At 41.6% G+C, this 17,047-nt stretch overlaps 1 protein-coding gene across 4 annotated transcripts in view; it reads right to left on the reverse strand.

The window, feature by feature from the left end:
* The window catches only part of EXT2 (exostosin glycosyltransferase 2), a 137,343-nt gene that overhangs the window by 66,729 nt on the left and 53,567 nt on the right, over positions 1-17,047 (reverse strand). For 3 of the 4 annotated variants that reach the window (XM_027114944.1, XM_027114942.1, XM_027114943.1), the window contains one exon: positions 3,728-3,859. The exons of the other annotated variant lie outside the window; for it this stretch is intronic. In XM_027114944.1, the coding sequence (XP_026970745.1) occupies positions 3,728-3,859 (132 nt within the window). The remainder of the gene's footprint in view (positions 1-3,727; positions 3,860-17,047) is intronic. 4 annotated transcript variants of the gene reach the window in all.

The following is a 17,047-nucleotide window of genomic DNA, read 5'->3' on the forward strand; positions in this document are numbered from 1 at the left end:
AATAAAATAATGGCTGTCACAACAGCATGTGAGTGAGCCTTGGATGGCTCAAGCCCTGGGGGCCCGATCTTCCTTCCTCCCTGCCTCCTTCCTTCATGTACCAAGGGCTCCCTGTCTGAATTAAATTGTCCTAGGTATTATGAGGAATACCAAGATAACTCAGAAATTCCCTTAAGAAGCTTAAAACTTTACAGGAAATTATACTTCTATGCATGTGAAGTGATAGGAAGGAAACAGATAATATGCTTTAAGAGTTACAAGAAGGAAAGATTACTTCGTGCTTAGTTAGGGGTATAGGAAAACCTCATGGAGGAAGGGGTATGTAAGCAGGCCCCTGATATCCGGATAAAATGTGGATGACCAGAGACAATGGTAAAGAGAGGCATCTCAGTGAAAGGACTAACAGTCACAAGGGCACAGGGAAGGAAAAGCATGGAGCAAACACAGAAAGGACAAAGTTGTGCTGCCAGAGATCTAGTGCTCCCTGAAAGGCAACAGAAGGAAATAAAGCTAGAAAGGCAGCCTGGAGCTGGACTGTGGCAGGCCCTGCAGTCAGACTGCGCTTGGATGCCAACACCGCCCTTGCCCACGACGCCCGTGCACCCGCACTCCATATCTGGATAAACGACACCATGTTCCTCACTCTTCCTGAACTCCCCCCACCGCCAGCTAGTCAGTGATCCCTAATATCACTCACATTTGTCCTGCATTAATTCTCACCTGGGTTCCTGAAACAGCCTCCTGCCTCTAGGTTCAACCTCCTACAACGGATCCATCCTCCACACTGATGGCAGACTGACCCGAAACGCAATATCTCCACATGATTCCTGTGTAAATACTTCAGTGATCTCCCATCACCCACAGATAACATTCCAGAACCTTCCATAAGATGCCAGGTGTGGGCTTCCCTGGTGGCACAGTGGTTAAAGAATCTGCCTGCCAATGCAGGGGACGCGGGTTGGAGCCCTGGTCCAGGAAGATCCCACATGCCGCGGAGCAACTAAGCCCGCACGTCACAGCTAATGAGCCTGCGCTCTAGAGCTCACGAGCCACAACTACTGAGCCCACGTGACACAACTACTGAAGCCCGCACGCCTAGAGCCTGTGCTCCACAACAAGAGAAGCCACCGCAATGACAAGCCCACGCACCACGACAAAGAGTAGCAACCGCTCGCCACAACTAGAGAAAGCTCGCGTGCAGCAACGAAGACCCAACGCAGCCAAAAATTTAAAAAAAAAAAAAAAAAGATGCCAGGTGTTTGGTGTCCTGGGCCCTCTGTAGGCTCCACCTTCTGCTTCTCCCTCACAAGCCCCCTTCACTCCTGCCACACTGACCCCCTCGAAGTTCCTGAAACCGCCATGCTCTCTTGTCCCTCTGACTTCTGAATTTGCCGGTCCTTCTGGATGGAACTTAACTTCCCCCCTTTCCCTGACTAGAAACACCTGCCCTTCTCCTTTTAACACTCAGATAATCATTTACCATTGTTCTGGAACTACTAGCCAAGGTAATTAGATCAAAGATAATAAAAGGTTCAAATATTGAAAAAAGGAAGCAAAATTAGCATTTGTAAATACGATTGCATATCTAGAAGACACAAGAGAATCAACGTTTAAAAAGTGAAACAATTACAGAACTCAGTAAAAGAGTATTTCAAAATTCATGTTCAGAAGCCAGTAATATGCCTTCACACAAAAGTTAGAAACGACAATGTCAGAGAGTACATATTCCTTTATCAGAGTATAAGAAAGATAAAATACCTAAGAAAAAAATTTTCAGGACTTGTGAAGGACCTATATAAAGGAAACTTTAAAATTCTACCAGAAAGACAAACCTTGCTTCCAGATGGCAAGATCTACTGCAATGTAAATCCCCAAGGCATGGATTTTCCTCTGCTTTGTTGACTGACATATTTCAAGTACCAAGAACACTGCCTGGAACGTATCAGGCACTCAGTAAGTACCCACTGAATGAATAAATGCCTAAAACTATCTAAAAATTCAATGTGACCAATCGAAATACAAATAGGATTTATATTTGTATTCTGGGAGAAACTGACAGAGATGTCAACCTCCACTTGAGCAAAAATTCAAGTACTCAGGGTTACTGAAGGCATGGAGAACCAGAATAACCAAAATGCTTCTGGTGGAACTATAAACTGGTACAGTCTTCTGAAAGGGCCATTTGTTAATATCTATCAACATTCAAAATGTGTTTATTCCTTCAGCAATTTCTCAGCTGGAATTAATTCTGTAGATACACTCACACATTTATGTGCAAACACATATGAAAGGATGTCCCTTGTATCACTGTTAGAAAATAGATTTGCATGTAAGATACACCTGAACAGTGGAATAGTATACAGCCATCCTTAAACCTGAAGTATACCTATACAGAATGAAATGGAAGTAAGCCCATGATCTATTAGTAAAGTGAAAAAGGCAAGGCACAGAATACTATGAATAGCATGATCCCATTTGTGTTCTAAGATTATACAGTTAGGTTTATATAGGAATAGAAACCTTCTGGAAGGTTACCTTTGGCAACAGATTCAAGGGAAGAGACAGACAGAAGGAAACTTTACCTCAAGCAAGACAGAAAGGTGTCTGCTGTTGTTTCACTTGATGTTACCGTTTTACTTCCTCTCAGGCACCCTCGCTTCAGGAAGTGTCCTGCCCACCCCCATCCAGGAGCGCTGCCTGCCCCACCCCATACACTAGGGTGTACAGGACTACTCATACAATACCCTTCCTCGCTGGCTTCCCAAGTTAGTGGAGAGCTCCTTTGAGGGCAGGGCCTGCTTTCCTTTTCTGCCTTCTCAGCACATGGCACAGTGCCTGGCACATAGGAACCACTTAATAAAGGCGGGAGGAAGGAAGGCAGAAAGGAAGGAGGGACGGAAGGAGGGCCCTACATGAAGATTAACCAGGTGGCAGCACACAGGACTATCTAGAGAAGGTAGAGTCAGGAGACAATGACGGCCGGCCGGAAAGAGAGTAACGATTCAGTCTGACGTGGAGAAGACCCTAGTGCTCTCAGGTGGAGGCCTCAGGGTCTGTGAGCCAGACGGCAGGTGTTCTCCAGCTTCAGGCACTTTCAGTGAGAAAGAAGCCGTGGCCGCTGACACACTCCCTGCGAGGCCACAAGTGCCTCGTGACTCCTGCAAGCGAGGACGAAGCCCCGTGAGCAGCTTCTGACCACACCATCTCGCTGCTGGGAGTACCCAGGGGCCTCAGCCAAAGTCCTGAGCGATCCCTAACGCCTCTCAATCACTTTTGCTGAGGATGTTCCTCACAAGGGGTCTGAATGTTAACCGACATAATCCGTGGAAAGCACTTAGCATAAAGCACAAGGGGAAGTGCTCAAAATATAAGCTGTTATTAAGTTGCTTACAGAATCCTTTCAAGAGTTCAAAGCACCACAACTGCAGAAGTCATCAGAAGTCTTCCATTTCCAACAAGACCCAGGCCTCCCCATTTATTTCTGTAATAAATAAACATACTGCCTTCCTAAGTACATTTAAAATAAACTGGAAGCTGCTGCTTCGGTATTTCTTACTTTTGTCATCATTTCAAAATTAAGCGGGTCCTATCGGCCCCAAGTCTGATAGCAAACTCTCATCTCAGAAAGCTCGAATTCGAATAACCTTTACAAATTCAGTACATTTCCCATCATCCCATCCTGATAGCTGGCCCAGGCCTGATGTGGCTCGCCCCGGAATTCATTTACCACGGAGGGAGGGTCATTCCAGTCTTCATAGGAGATGGCAGCGTATGGATAGATCCGGTCATTGATGATCTGCAGGGTGGCCAGGGCAATGGCTTTGATTGACTGGAAGTACGCTTCCCAGAACCACCGTGCCTGTGAAGAAAACCACACCGTGTGAAGTGAGCAAAGAGAGTGAAGAACTAGATGCTCCGTCCCAGCCAACTCTGGGTCTGGGTAATTGCCTTATTCCCGAAGAAGAGGGAGACCAAGGCAAAGGCTCCCTGCTGTTCAAGGCCAGCTCCATCAGAGTGGGCATTTAACCAAGGCAGTCAAAATAGCACGTGAGCACGTGAAACGCACACTGGATTCAATTTAGGTTTAAGAGAAACTACATGATACTTAAGACGAAATATCAGTGTGTTTAACCAGAGCAAGTTTAGAGTCTTTTTTGATATAACATACATAAAGTGCACAGATCTTAAGGGTACAACTCAATGAATTTCTACCTTCAGTACTCTTATAACTACTTCCCAGATAAAGATATAGAACATTCCAGCACCCCAGTCAGAACCTCATCCCTCCAAAAGTAATCATTATTCTGATTTCTATTAGCCCACTACTGCATTTCATATGAATGGCATCAAACAGTGTTTACTCTTTTGCTCAACACTGTAATACTAAAATCAGATTTTGGTGTCAAGTTATGTTGGCCTCATAGAAGTTGAAAAAGTTCTATTCCTTGACAAATTTTATGCAAGGTTGGCATTATTTCTTCCTTGAAAGACTGAGAATTCATCAAAAAAACCATCTGGGCTAGGTGTTTTTTTGGCGTGTAAAGGTTTTAAATCATGGATTAATTTTCTTTCATACCCATAAGATTACGCACATTTTCATGTCAGCTTTGCAGGTAGTATTTTTCAAGGAATGTGTTCACTTTACCTAAATTGTTAAATTTATTGGACTAAATGTTCGTCAATGCCTATTTAATGCCTATAGAACCTGTAGTAATACACATCTTTTCATTCCTGATATTGATAATCTGTGTTTTCTCTTTGTACTTGATCAGTCTTACTGGATGTTTATCAATTTTATTATCTTTTCAAAAAACCAATGTTTGGTTTTGCTGATTTTCTTTATCTTACATTTTTTTTCTATTTTGTTCCTTTCTGCTCTTATTTTTACTTTCTTCTGTTTTGGGGGATTTTAATTCATCCTGCATTTAGCTTTTTGAGGTTGAAGTTTAGATATTTCAATCTTTCTTCTTTTTTAATACATACATGTAAAGCTATAAATTTACTTCTATGCACTATTTTAAATGCATCCCACATATTTATATATCATTTTCATTATAATTTAGGTGAAAAATGTTTTTAATTTCCTTTGTGATACTTTCTTTAACCCATGGGTCATTTAGAAGTATGCTGTTTAATTTCCAAACATTTTGGGATTTTCTATTTATCTTTCTGTTACTGATTTCTACTTTGCACTGTAGTCAGAAAACACACGTTATTTCAAAACTTGGCAATTTATTTAAACTTGATTTATGGCCCAGTACATAGCTTATTTTTGTAAATGATCTATGTGCACTTTAAAAAAAGAGAATTTTGCCATTGATGAGATGTTTTACCACTGTAAAGTACAATAAGTTGATTTTAAGTAGTTTCAATATTCTTTATCTTTATTGATTCTTCTCTGCCTGTGCGCATGTGCACGTACATGTGTGTGTTTACTTCCAAAACTTTTACTTTCAAATTTGTGCCCTCAAAGCTTGTCTCAGGATTGTCTCTTATAAAAAGGATATAAATGGCTTTTAATATTTTATCCGATTCAAAAATCTTTGGCTTCCAATTGTATATATAGTCCATTTACGCTTAATGTAATTTCTGATATGGCTGAGTTTAAGTGTATGCTCATTCTATTTGTTTCATCGAGGTTCACAGATATACCTCAGTGTGGCCCTTTGTGTTTATCCCACCTAGGATTGGAGAGCTTCTCCAATCTATGATTTGATGTCTTTCCCTGTTTTTAGAAAACTCTCAGTCAATATTTTTAAAAATATTGCTTCTGTCACACTCCTCTGCTTCTAGGACTCCAAATACACATGTACGTAAAATGTTTTCACCATGTCCCATAAGTCTCTTATTCTCTTCTCTGTATTTCTCCTCTCTGTGCTTCAATCTGGGTATTTTCTACTACTTTTTCTTCCGGTCCAATAATCCTTTATCCTTTTTTTGTGTGTGTGTCTAAACTGCTATTAAACCAATGTACTGAATTCTTACTTTCCCTTCTTATATTTTTCAGTTGCAGAATTTCCATTTGACTTTTTAAAAGAAGATTTCAAAACTTTGTGGAAATCCTCCTTCTCTTCTTCTATATTATTGAACATTGTTTGTTCCCGACTGATAACCCCAATATCTGAATAACCTGTAAGTCTCTTTCTATCATCTTTTTACTCTCCATTTTGTTCATTTGGTTTCAACTTCTAGCGTGCATCTTAATTTTTTATTGGATGCCAACATTCTGTATTAAAAAACTGTAGAGGTTCTGGATGATCCAGATTATCTTCCTCCTAAGAATGTAACATATTCTTCTGGCAGGTACAGAGAATGCAGTCCACTATAATCCTGTCAGGGGTTGGTTTCAAGTTTTGTCAGGGCCACCTTTTTTCAGCTTGCCCTTACTCTGAAGGTGTGGCCTTCTGGGCCTTCAATTAAAGCCTGGGGTATTTACCAGGACCTCTCCATCTTGGCCAGCCTTGAACACTGATCTTTATCTCATCAGTACTATACACGGTTGCTGAAATAGCTACAGAGCTTGTTAGGCTCCCAGCTGTTTCTTTCTGCAGGGATTCTCAGAGTTTTGTTCTGATCGTGTGCACCTCAGAAGTTGGCAAACACCTTAAGGGAAGATTGCACGCCCATTTTTTGCTATATGCCCGTGGTTCCCTTTCTCCAGGATTTTGTTCTTCAAATCCCAGATACTTTGGAAGCCCCTAACTCCAACCTGTCAGCCCTGTGGGACTGCTGCTTTCTGCAAAGCCTCCATACCCTGGGCTGTGAATTAGGAAGCACCCTCGGGGAAGGAGCCAGAGTGAACAAGTAGCTCCCCTCAGTGTGCTCCTGTCTCTCAGGAATTGTCTCTCAAGTCCTGACTGCATGGGCTGCTCTCTGAACTGTTGTTTCATCTACTTCAATAAGCTCTTATACTTCTTTTTCTTTTATTGACAGGAGGGTTACTCCCAAACCAGCTACTGTGTCAGAGCCTTCTGAAAGAAGACAGTTTCTTATCCAAGCAGAGTTTAAACTCGGTTCCTAATGAAAGCAGGATGCTGGTGTAGACGACCTCGCCAGCTTCATTCAGCCTACGAGTCCACTCAAAATCAGAGACTGTTAGGACTTACGCAAGGGGGCGAACATTTCCAAGTTTAGCATGAGAAACTGGAAGCATAACCGAAATAGGTGGAGGAAAAAGACACTTTCTAGTCCAGACTTACTGACTTTGGTTCTGTTTCCTGGGCAAGTCCTCTATTCATTAGTTAAAGCCAAGGATAACTTCTGAGTTATATGATGACTGTTGTTTCCACTAACATTAAGAAGAAGGCAAAGCATCCCAATGAGAATTTCTCCTACTCAAAGAAAATCAGAAACAGATTTAGCTTCCAAGGCCATCTGACTTAAGCTGTCCTGTGGTCGGCCATCTGGGTACAGCCTGGGGGCCTGCTGGTTGCCTGCTGCTGCTTCTTAGATACACTCCACTCACTCCAATCTCCTTCCTGCTCAGTCATCTTGCTGCTTTCCCTCCCATCATCCAGCCAAAATACCTACAGTTCATGAGACCTAAAAGAATCCATCTTCTCTGTGAGACCTTTACTGAGGTTGAGCGTCCCCAACATCAACAATCTTCTCTTACTGTGAAACACCACAGCACTTACAGCCTTTATCTTATAGGTCAGGTGTCTTACATTCTGTTCTATCACTGTTTTGCTGCTATTTCGGATGATTGCATTTCTCTCTCCAGCTAGACTGAATTCCTTTGGTGTGGAAACTGGCATTCTTTTATTAGTATCCTTGCAAATGTTAGAATGTTTTCCCTGTTGCAAAGCACTTTTGTATCCATGGTCTCATTTGCTCTTTATTACCAGTTTGTCACTTATTTGGGGCAGATGCAAATCTCATTTTTTATGTGAGGAAACTGAGACACAAAGCTGTTAAGTGGCAGTGTCACCACTCATGAATCCTAACTCTAAAGTCAGACCTTTCCCTACCCCATTCTAGAGTATTAAGAGTACCAGCACACAGTAAGTTTCAGGAAACGGTCCTCTACCAAGGAACTGAAAGGAGTGAAAATTCACTGAGAAGCGTGAGCCCCACACATAAACACACACAGCTTAAATATTTACCTCCTTTTCTACCCAAATGGGTCCATCTTCGTAGGTTCTTTTATTTTAAATCACACCACACTCAAACTTAAGCATTCCAAAGCTTTACGTTCACATTGAATCACAGCAGAGACAGCAGCATTTGGGGATTTATAGGAAACAATGATTGGTAACAAATCCACCTAGAATACCAGCCAACTGCACAAGTGTAGGACAGAGCTTCTGATTTAAGGTGTCTCAAATCATCTAGCCCTGTCCACCAAATTACAATTTCTCTCAGAAGGGAAGCAAGCTTTGCCAATAATCATAGTTCAAGTGTCTCAGCCTGAGGATAAGTGAACTTTGCAGGCTTAATTATTTCTGCAGGACCTCTTTAACACCTTGAAGTGTTTAGAAGGCATAATTTACAGCCCCTCCAGGACTCAGCGTCAGCCACTTTTCGGCAGAGAGGAAGGAGTTTTCAGCTATGCTGGCAATACATGAAAGCACCAGTGTTCCCATCCAGTGAGCAAATGCAAATGCTTATTATGTTTTGAGGGTTTTTCCCCCCTAAAACAGGGGCCACGCTTATCCCTATCTGAAAAGTTTAAATGAGGGACTCTTCCACAGCTCTGCAAATTCCCCAGGCACTCTACACTGGATCTACACAACTGAAAGGTAAGTCACATATGAAATGGTCAGAACAATAACATTCGACAAAGCATTTAGCTTTTCTTCATTAAACAGATACCATGGTAATTTTGTAAAACGTGCATATTTCAAAGCATAAGAACTACAGAGTTCCTATGATGCTTTCAAATATTAGAATCATAAAGCAAAGGGCAAGGATTGGGCCAACTCAAAACTAACTTAAGCAAATAAATACTTCAAATTGAAACTGCTACTTTGGTTTAATTTCTTTGATTTTCAGTAACATAAAGCCAACAGGATTAGCAATAACAAGTGTTTAAAGGAAGTCCGCACAGCATGGTAGAAAGAACCATGGCGATGAGTACCTTGCACAATTTTAAGTGACTTAACCCCTCCGTTTTTTGAAATATATGAGATGGAGACCACACCACCTTTCTCGTGGAGCTGAAGATCCAGTGAGATGAGGGTTGTAAAGCTCCCTGCCCAGTGCCAGTGCAGAACAGATAATCAGAACACGTTAGCTCTCTGCTCGACACTTGCATCCATCCTGTCCCCTCAGGGTCTTTGTCACTTATGTTAGAACACACTCAGCACTGTTTGGGGGTAGGAAGGGAGGAAGGGGGAGAGGAGAGACAGAATGGGATCTCAACATTACACTCCATTCATCTCAATTCTTGAAGCCAGTAAAGAAATCCAACTGGTCACAGAACAGAGTTAGATATAATAAAAATAAATCAAGTACGAGTGTGACAGACCTTTATACTGAAAAGTACAGCAACCAATGACATGCCCCTTCTACCTGAATCTCTAAGCTTCCAAGGAAGAGGCCAGCACTCCTCTGGAAACTGTGAGGGTGGGAACACATCTGGTTTTGCTCACGACTGGTCTTGCAGCCCCTAGCACAGTGCCTGTCAAGGAGTGGGCAGTCAAACGTTTGTTGAAAGAACAAATCCATCTCCCTCACAGGCATCACATGCATCTCACGGGACTTTCCAAATCTTCTAAGTACCAGCCCATGACCTTAAAGGGGGAAGACCATCATTTAATAATAATGACCGCATCTTGTATACAGAATTTTAAAAGGTAAAAGATGGAGGAAATGGATTTGAGGGGAAAAAAAGGAAAATTTGTTTCTGGGTGAAACAGCAAGGCAGCAATGGGATTATAAGTTGCCCTTATATTACGCACGTAAAGACCACGAGAGAGAGAAACGGTTGTTAAAACTATGCCATGCAAGTCTGTTCCTAGTGGACAGGTTATCCAACCATTCAAAGACTATACAGAAGGGCAAGAACCCCAGGATCCCTTGCGGTCCAAGAGCATCTGCCTCCCAAAGCAGTGACGGCTTTCCAGTGCCCTTCAGTCAGCAGCCGACTGTGCAACATGCCCTTCCCATCAGAACCTCCTGAATGTGACCCACGTCGACAGGCTTCATTTTAGTGCATTAAAGGACTTTCCTAATGAAAACCACAAAATAAAATGATAAACCAGCCAGCTAAGCCTCTGTCCCAAATCCCAAGAGGTAGCACCATCCAAACACCCGACAACGACATGTAGCCGTGGATCAGTAGGTGCCCCAATTCTGCTCTGTTTCCCCACCCCCCACCCACTGGTTGGTCACAACATAAAGGATCTGCTTCTGCTTAGGATGCAGAAAGCCACAAGGGAACATGGAATCCACCATAACAATGAGAAAACGGCACCAGATACCCCACTAACACCATAACGTGTCTTGGGCCGATCGGAGAGCTATGGTCATAAGGCAATCAGGGAAACCAAACTCCAAAGAGTGACATCCAGGAGCAATGGGACACTCAAACTATGTCAGCTTTGGAAAAGCACAGAAGGTAGGGGTGGCTACTGTAAAAGCGGCCTCAAAATACAGCTAAAGTTTTAACCAATTCCTCAAACTGAGTGTGGGCTAGTAGGGCAGTTTGGAAGTTCCAGACATAAGCAGGACACCCCCCCACCAGCAACTCAGAGGGACGCTGCCCTGGTAGCAGGGGCAGACGCAAAAACCATCTGCCCCGAAGGACAACCAGGTGAACTCGCTCACATCAGGCTCCTACACGGATACAGCGCACAGGTCAGCTACCACCAAGGGAGGGGCAGGAAACTCCCTCCAACCTCAGACGCCCACAGACAGAGGGCAGACTCTAGCTGCCCAGGGGGAGGAGCAAGAATGCTGAGAAAGCCCCACCTCCAAGGCCCCGGCAAGCAAGCCTGCCAGACTGCGGCTGGACCAGGGGAACAGAATCCTGCTGCTCCACCACGAGCCCGGCACGACACACAAGCAAGGGAAGTCGACCCACGGACGGGAGCAAGGCCTCCTGTGTGGCACAGGCGCGCAGGGCCTGCTGAAAGTGGCGGGTGAGGCTGGAACTCTGAGAAAAACCTTAGTACCTTGTGCCCCACACAGGAACAAGGTGACCACCAGCAGCATCTGAAGTGTGTGGTGCTGGAGGTAAGTCTAGCAATGGACAAACCCAAACCCACCTTCATTACACACTAGACTGAGTCAACCTCCCATGCTAACAGCTCACAGAAGAAGAGGTCTGCCCATTTCTGGACATGACATTTACTTTAGGTCTCTTGTTTTTCTAACACACAATGTCCATCATTCAGTCAACATTTATCGGAAACAAAATGCGAAAGAAAACAATCCACCGTCAAAACATAAAGCCACCAGCAGAACCAGACCCAAAGATGGCCAAGATGTTGGAACTACTAGATGGGGGCCTTAAACTAACTATAATTAATATGTTGAAGGAGCTAGCAAAAAAAGGCAGACCACTTACATGAACAGATGGCAGACGGGAGTATTCAGTAGAGAGATGAAAACTATAAGAAAAAGAGCCAAATGAAAATGCTAGAAGTAAAAAACATAGTATCATAGAACTTCTTCAATTGGTTTATCAGCACAGTAGATATGGCAAAGGAAAGAAATACTGTAGTGACCTTGAAAATAAAAAAGAAATTATCCAAACCAAAATGCAAAGAGAAAAAGTGTAAGAAAACAGAACAGAGCACCCAAGAACTGTAGAACCATATCTAATGTTCTTACAGTAGCTGTAACTGGAGTTCCAGAAGAGGGGTAGGAAACAAGGCAACAGATACATCTAAAGAAATAATGGCTAAGAATATTCCGAAATTAATGAAAAACAATAAAACAGACTGAATAAGTGCAGAGAACCAAGACAGAGTAAATAAAGCATTCGCCTTCTCCCTCAGGAAGTTTAAGAAACAGCTGCATCGTTAAAGATGCAAAAGCACTTCTGCCTCTGAGCAACCTGGGAGATTCAAGGGATCTGAGTACAGGAGATTTTCTCTCAGCTTACTACACTGACAGAACCATATATCTCAGGTGAAGGGCTGGAAAATATTTCCACGCCTCATGGATTAATTTTTCAAAGCTGTGTCTGAAGATGAATCTGAAAACTTCCAAAGGGATTCTAAGCCTTTCCAAGCACCAGTGCACCACAGGCTGATGAGTTCCTTTTCATTTGTTTGCTGTGACAAATGGAACCAATGAGCATTCCTACTATTGCTCCAAAGTCTCCTATGCAGCAAACGCTGCAGGGTTACACTGGCTCTCTTCCTCGCTACCTTCCCGTACAGATGAGAGGGCAAGAGCAGGGAGCCCAGTGCCCTTCTTGCCTAACCTCACACCAGCCTGGAGGCAGCAGAGACAGGCTCGAACAACCTCCACCTGGCAGCCAAAGGCATGCACTGGTGAGGTCAAATGATAATCCAAGCATCCTGATTCCTAGTTGAGAACTACTGCAAGACTGGCTTTTTGTTTATTCTTTTGCTTATCCCATTTTTATAAACATAACAGTTACAAGACAACGTACTTAAAATTAGGGGAAAAAAATATCAACAAAACCCCTCAGGGGCACTTCTCATGGACTGAAGGTTTTCTAAAAACGTACTAGGCCTGTGTTGTCAGTTTTTCTAGAGGAGAAGAGGAAGTTCACTAACATTTGATACCTTTACTCAATGATTCAACTAACAATAATAAAAAGGATTTACCGCCTTTAAAATAAAGAGAGATTTCTGAAGCAGAAAAGGTTAATATATCAGGAATTTATCAGCACTCCAGTTTTTTCTTTACTTAAAACATTTATTTTGTTAATTACATTTACAATACCTCACTCCACAAAACCTGAGAGTGCTTTTCTTCATTCCCGTACTCATGAAGCTACTTTACTCGCCCTCCTCACGCGCATCTTCCACCTAAAAGTCCCTGATGCCCCTGGAGGCACTTTTCCATCATCTAGCGCAGTGTTCCCAGGCCCACCATCTCAATTACTTGATCACAGCCCCTGAGGAAGCCACATATACCACTCACTGAACTTTCCTCAAAGCCAGAGACATCTGTTCACGTAACAGTAGCAGAGTTCATTCCACGATTTTTTGGTAGGTGTAAATTTTTTAAATTTCTTTAACATGCAAACTTGCAATTGCTTTCTTTTTAACTTTTCATTTTGAAATAATTTTAGGGAACAGTTGCAATGGTAGTACAGAGAGTTCCCGAATACCCTCACCCAGCTTCTCCCAATGTTAACATCCTGTATCACCACGGTACAACGATCAAAACTAAGACGTTAACATTTAGTTAATTCTATTAACTCAGTTACAGACTTCTGTTTTCTTTTTGGATTTTCCCAGTTTTCTTCTAAGGTCACTTTTCTGTTCCAGGATCTAATCCAGGACACTGCATTGCATTTGGTTGTCATGCTTCCTTAGTTTCCTCCCATCTGTGACAGTTTCTCCATCTTTCCTTGTAGTTCATGACCTTGACACTTTTGCCTAGTGTGGTCAGGAATTTTGCAGAATGTCCCTCAATCTGGGTTGGTTTATTAGACTGGGGTTTTGGATTTTGGAGAATACTACAGAGCTGATGTGCTTTTCTCTTTACTTCATATCGGGGGACACATGGTATCACCGTGACTTATTACAGGGGAAGTTCACCTTGATCCCCTGGTTAAGGTGGGGTTTGCCAGGTTTCTCCACTGTAAAGCTACCATCCCCATTTCATGATCTATGCGTTAGAAGCAAGTCACTGTATTCGGACTGTATTCAAAGGGAGGATAATTAAGCTCCACCTCCTGGAGGAGGGAGTATCAAAGAATTTAGCACACCATTTTTAGCGTTGTTTAAAAGGATTAAAAACTATGAAATTCTATTCACCGAGTATTATATACATGTTAGCTACTCTATGTATACACAGTATAGGATTTTATTAAAATCCTTAAGCCTAAGGGGATTTGTGGCTTATGGAAATATTAAAACTTTTCTTTCCTCAGTAATTTCACTAAATAAAAAATCTGACATTTGCCTTAAATGTTAAGTTGAAGACTGATAACATATCTCATCTATTGAAAAGAGAAAAGCATATAGCCAGCTTTTATTAAAAATCTTAAGAGATTGGGCTTCTCTCGTGGCGCAGTGGTTAAGAATCCGCCTGCCAATGCAGGGGACACGGGTTTGAGCCCTGGTCCGGGAAGATCCCACATGCCGCGGAGCAACTAAGCCCACGCGCCACAACTACTGAGCCTGCGCTCTACAGTACGCGTGTCACAACTACTGAAGCCCGCGCGCCTAGAGCCCGTGCTCCACAACGAGAAGCCACCACAATGAGAAGCCCACGCACCGCAATGAAGAGTAGCCCCCGCTCGCGACAACTAGAGAAAGCCCACTGCAGCAACGAAGACCAAACACAGCCAAAAAAATAATAAAATAAATAAAAAAATTAAAAAACAACAACAATAAAAAAAAATCTTAAGAGATGAAATCTACTGAGACCTCAAACATTTCCAAATTTTAGTTGCTTCTAGTCTCATAGTTTAACTTTACTCTGATATATACACAGAATTACCATCCAAAAATAAAGTAAGCACCCAATTTGATAATTTGGAAAAGAATGAAGGAAACATAAGGAAACTAGTAGAAACAATAAGAAAACAGAAAAAGAAAGGAATTTGAAAAGAAATCCAAGAGCTTTCCATTGATTGGCTATTAAGAAAATCCTAGAGAATCAACTAAAAACCTATCAGAGCAAATAAGGAAGTTCAGTTAAGTGGCCAGCTACAAAATAGTGTTTAAAATAAATAAAAAACCAAAACTCTTATATCCCATCAACACCCAGTGAGATTGTGTACACACACACACATACACACACACACAATTAATGGCAAAGTTCATCCCACTACCCCAACTTCTCACAGTCCAGATTACTATTAGTCCTCCTGACAGATGTTAGTTGCCTCCCAGCATCCATTACCTTCCTTATCTTTACTAACAAAACCAGCTTAAAATACTAAATTTTCCACCCTCTTGTGCAGCAATGGATGACCGTGTGACACAGTACTGGTACAGCCCCTGGGTATGTGAGTTTTCCTAACTAAAAAGATGAAGTCTTTTAAGGGTAAGCCTTTTGGTTTTCTCCCTTGGTCTTCTCCCTCTGCTTGCGTGGAATGCAGACATGATTGGCTGGAATTGAGGCAGACGTACTGTAAATGAAAAGACAAAGCCAGCATGCTGATGGTGATGGAGCAGAAACAGAGAAAGAAGCCTGCTTCTCTGATGGCATCACTGAATCACTACACTTGCCCTGGATGGATTGCCTACTTCCAGATTTCTTTTAATGTGAGACATACAAACCCTGACTTCTTTAGTGATGGTTAGTGGAGTTTTCTTCTATATTTAGTTACATATCCTCCTGATACTGTTCTCTTATGTGAAGACCATAATATAGCCTTCATTTCCCTAAACACAAAAGCAGTCATTATTTGCAGATGATAGGATTTTATATCTGGAAGACTCAAGAGAATCAGCTAGAAATATGCGAACTAATTACAGAATCCAGGAAGGTGGATAATTGCAAAATACACATAATAAAATTAGTTTAATTCCATCTCTAGTTATGTTACAGAAGGTCGCAAAAGACCACCAGACCACCACGTGTCTCATGACAAGAAAACGAGACAAAGTGTTTCAGCCAAAATTCAAATTTTCTTTAGAGCCAAAGAGTTTGTATTCTAACCTTGCTATAACATCTCTTATTAGTTTAGTAGTTTGTAGATTCCTTTGGCTTTTCTGAATACACAATCATGTCATCTCCAAATGAAGACAGTTTTCCTTTTTCTTTTCCAATTTTTATGCCTTTTATTTATTTTTCTTTTGCACTGTCTAGGACCTTCAGTACGATGCTGGGCACAAGTGGAGAGAGTAGACATCCTTGACATGATCCCAATTTTAGGAGAAGGCGTTCAGTACTGAACCAGTAAGTATAATGTTAGCTCTAAGTTTTTCATAAATTTCCTTTATCATGTTACAGGAGTTCCTTTCTATTCCTCATTTAGCTGAGAGTTCTTCTCAAGAATGATTGTGGAATTTTATCAAATGATTTTTTCCTACCTTTTTAAGATGATCAGGTAGGTTTTCCTCCTTCATTTTGTTAATGTGAGAAGGTACATTAATTAAATTTTTAATGTTAAACCAATCTTATATTCCTGACCTCATCTAGTTATGATAGATATCTCTTTTTATATACTGCTAGGTTCGATTTATATTTTTTTGTTTAGGATTTACGCAGTCCCATTAATGTGGGATAGCTGCCTGACACAAATGATTGTAAGATGCACCATTATTTTACATAACACTAAGAAAGAAAAAGCTTCCAATTAAGATATGATACAATGCTAAAACAATATCAATTTTAACACAATCTGACATCAAAGATTTTGAAGTATGAAAAAATAAGGGTCTGAGAATCAATTAAACACGGTATATACTTTTTCACTTGACCCTCACAACAATCCTATATGAAAAGAGATAATCCTACAGACAAGAAAACCAGGCTCAGAAAGGTTAACAGTAACTTGCTCATGGTCCCAAAGCTGATGACTGAAGATCCAGAACACGAAGCCATTTTGTCTAGCTCTGAAGTCCATGTTCTTTTCATCATTTTTAATGGTCTAAGTACATCAATTAAAAGCTTGTCAGAGTGGATCAAAAAACAAGACCCAACTATACGTTGTCTATAAGAAACCCACTTTAAATACAAAGACACATATAAACTAAAAGTAAGGGGATGGAGAAAGATATAGCATGCTAACACTAATCCAAAGACAGTGGGAGTAGCTATATTAATTTCAGAAGGAGCAGACTTCAGAACAAGGAAAATTACAAGGCATCAAGAGTGGCATTACATAATGATAAAAAGGCCAATACTCCAAGAAGACACAACAATCCTCAATGTGTACGCAGCCAACAAAAGAGCATCAAAATACATGAGGCAAAAACTGACAGAACCTCAAAGAGAAAGA

The sequence above is a fragment of the Aethalodelphis obliquidens genome, unplaced genomic scaffold (assembly GCF_003676395.1).
Source record: "Aethalodelphis obliquidens isolate GAN/ISIS:26980383/991018 unplaced genomic scaffold, ASM367639v1 scaffold14, whole genome shotgun sequence".
NCBI classification, from domain to species: domain Eukaryota; kingdom Metazoa; phylum Chordata; class Mammalia; order Artiodactyla; family Delphinidae; genus Aethalodelphis; species Aethalodelphis obliquidens.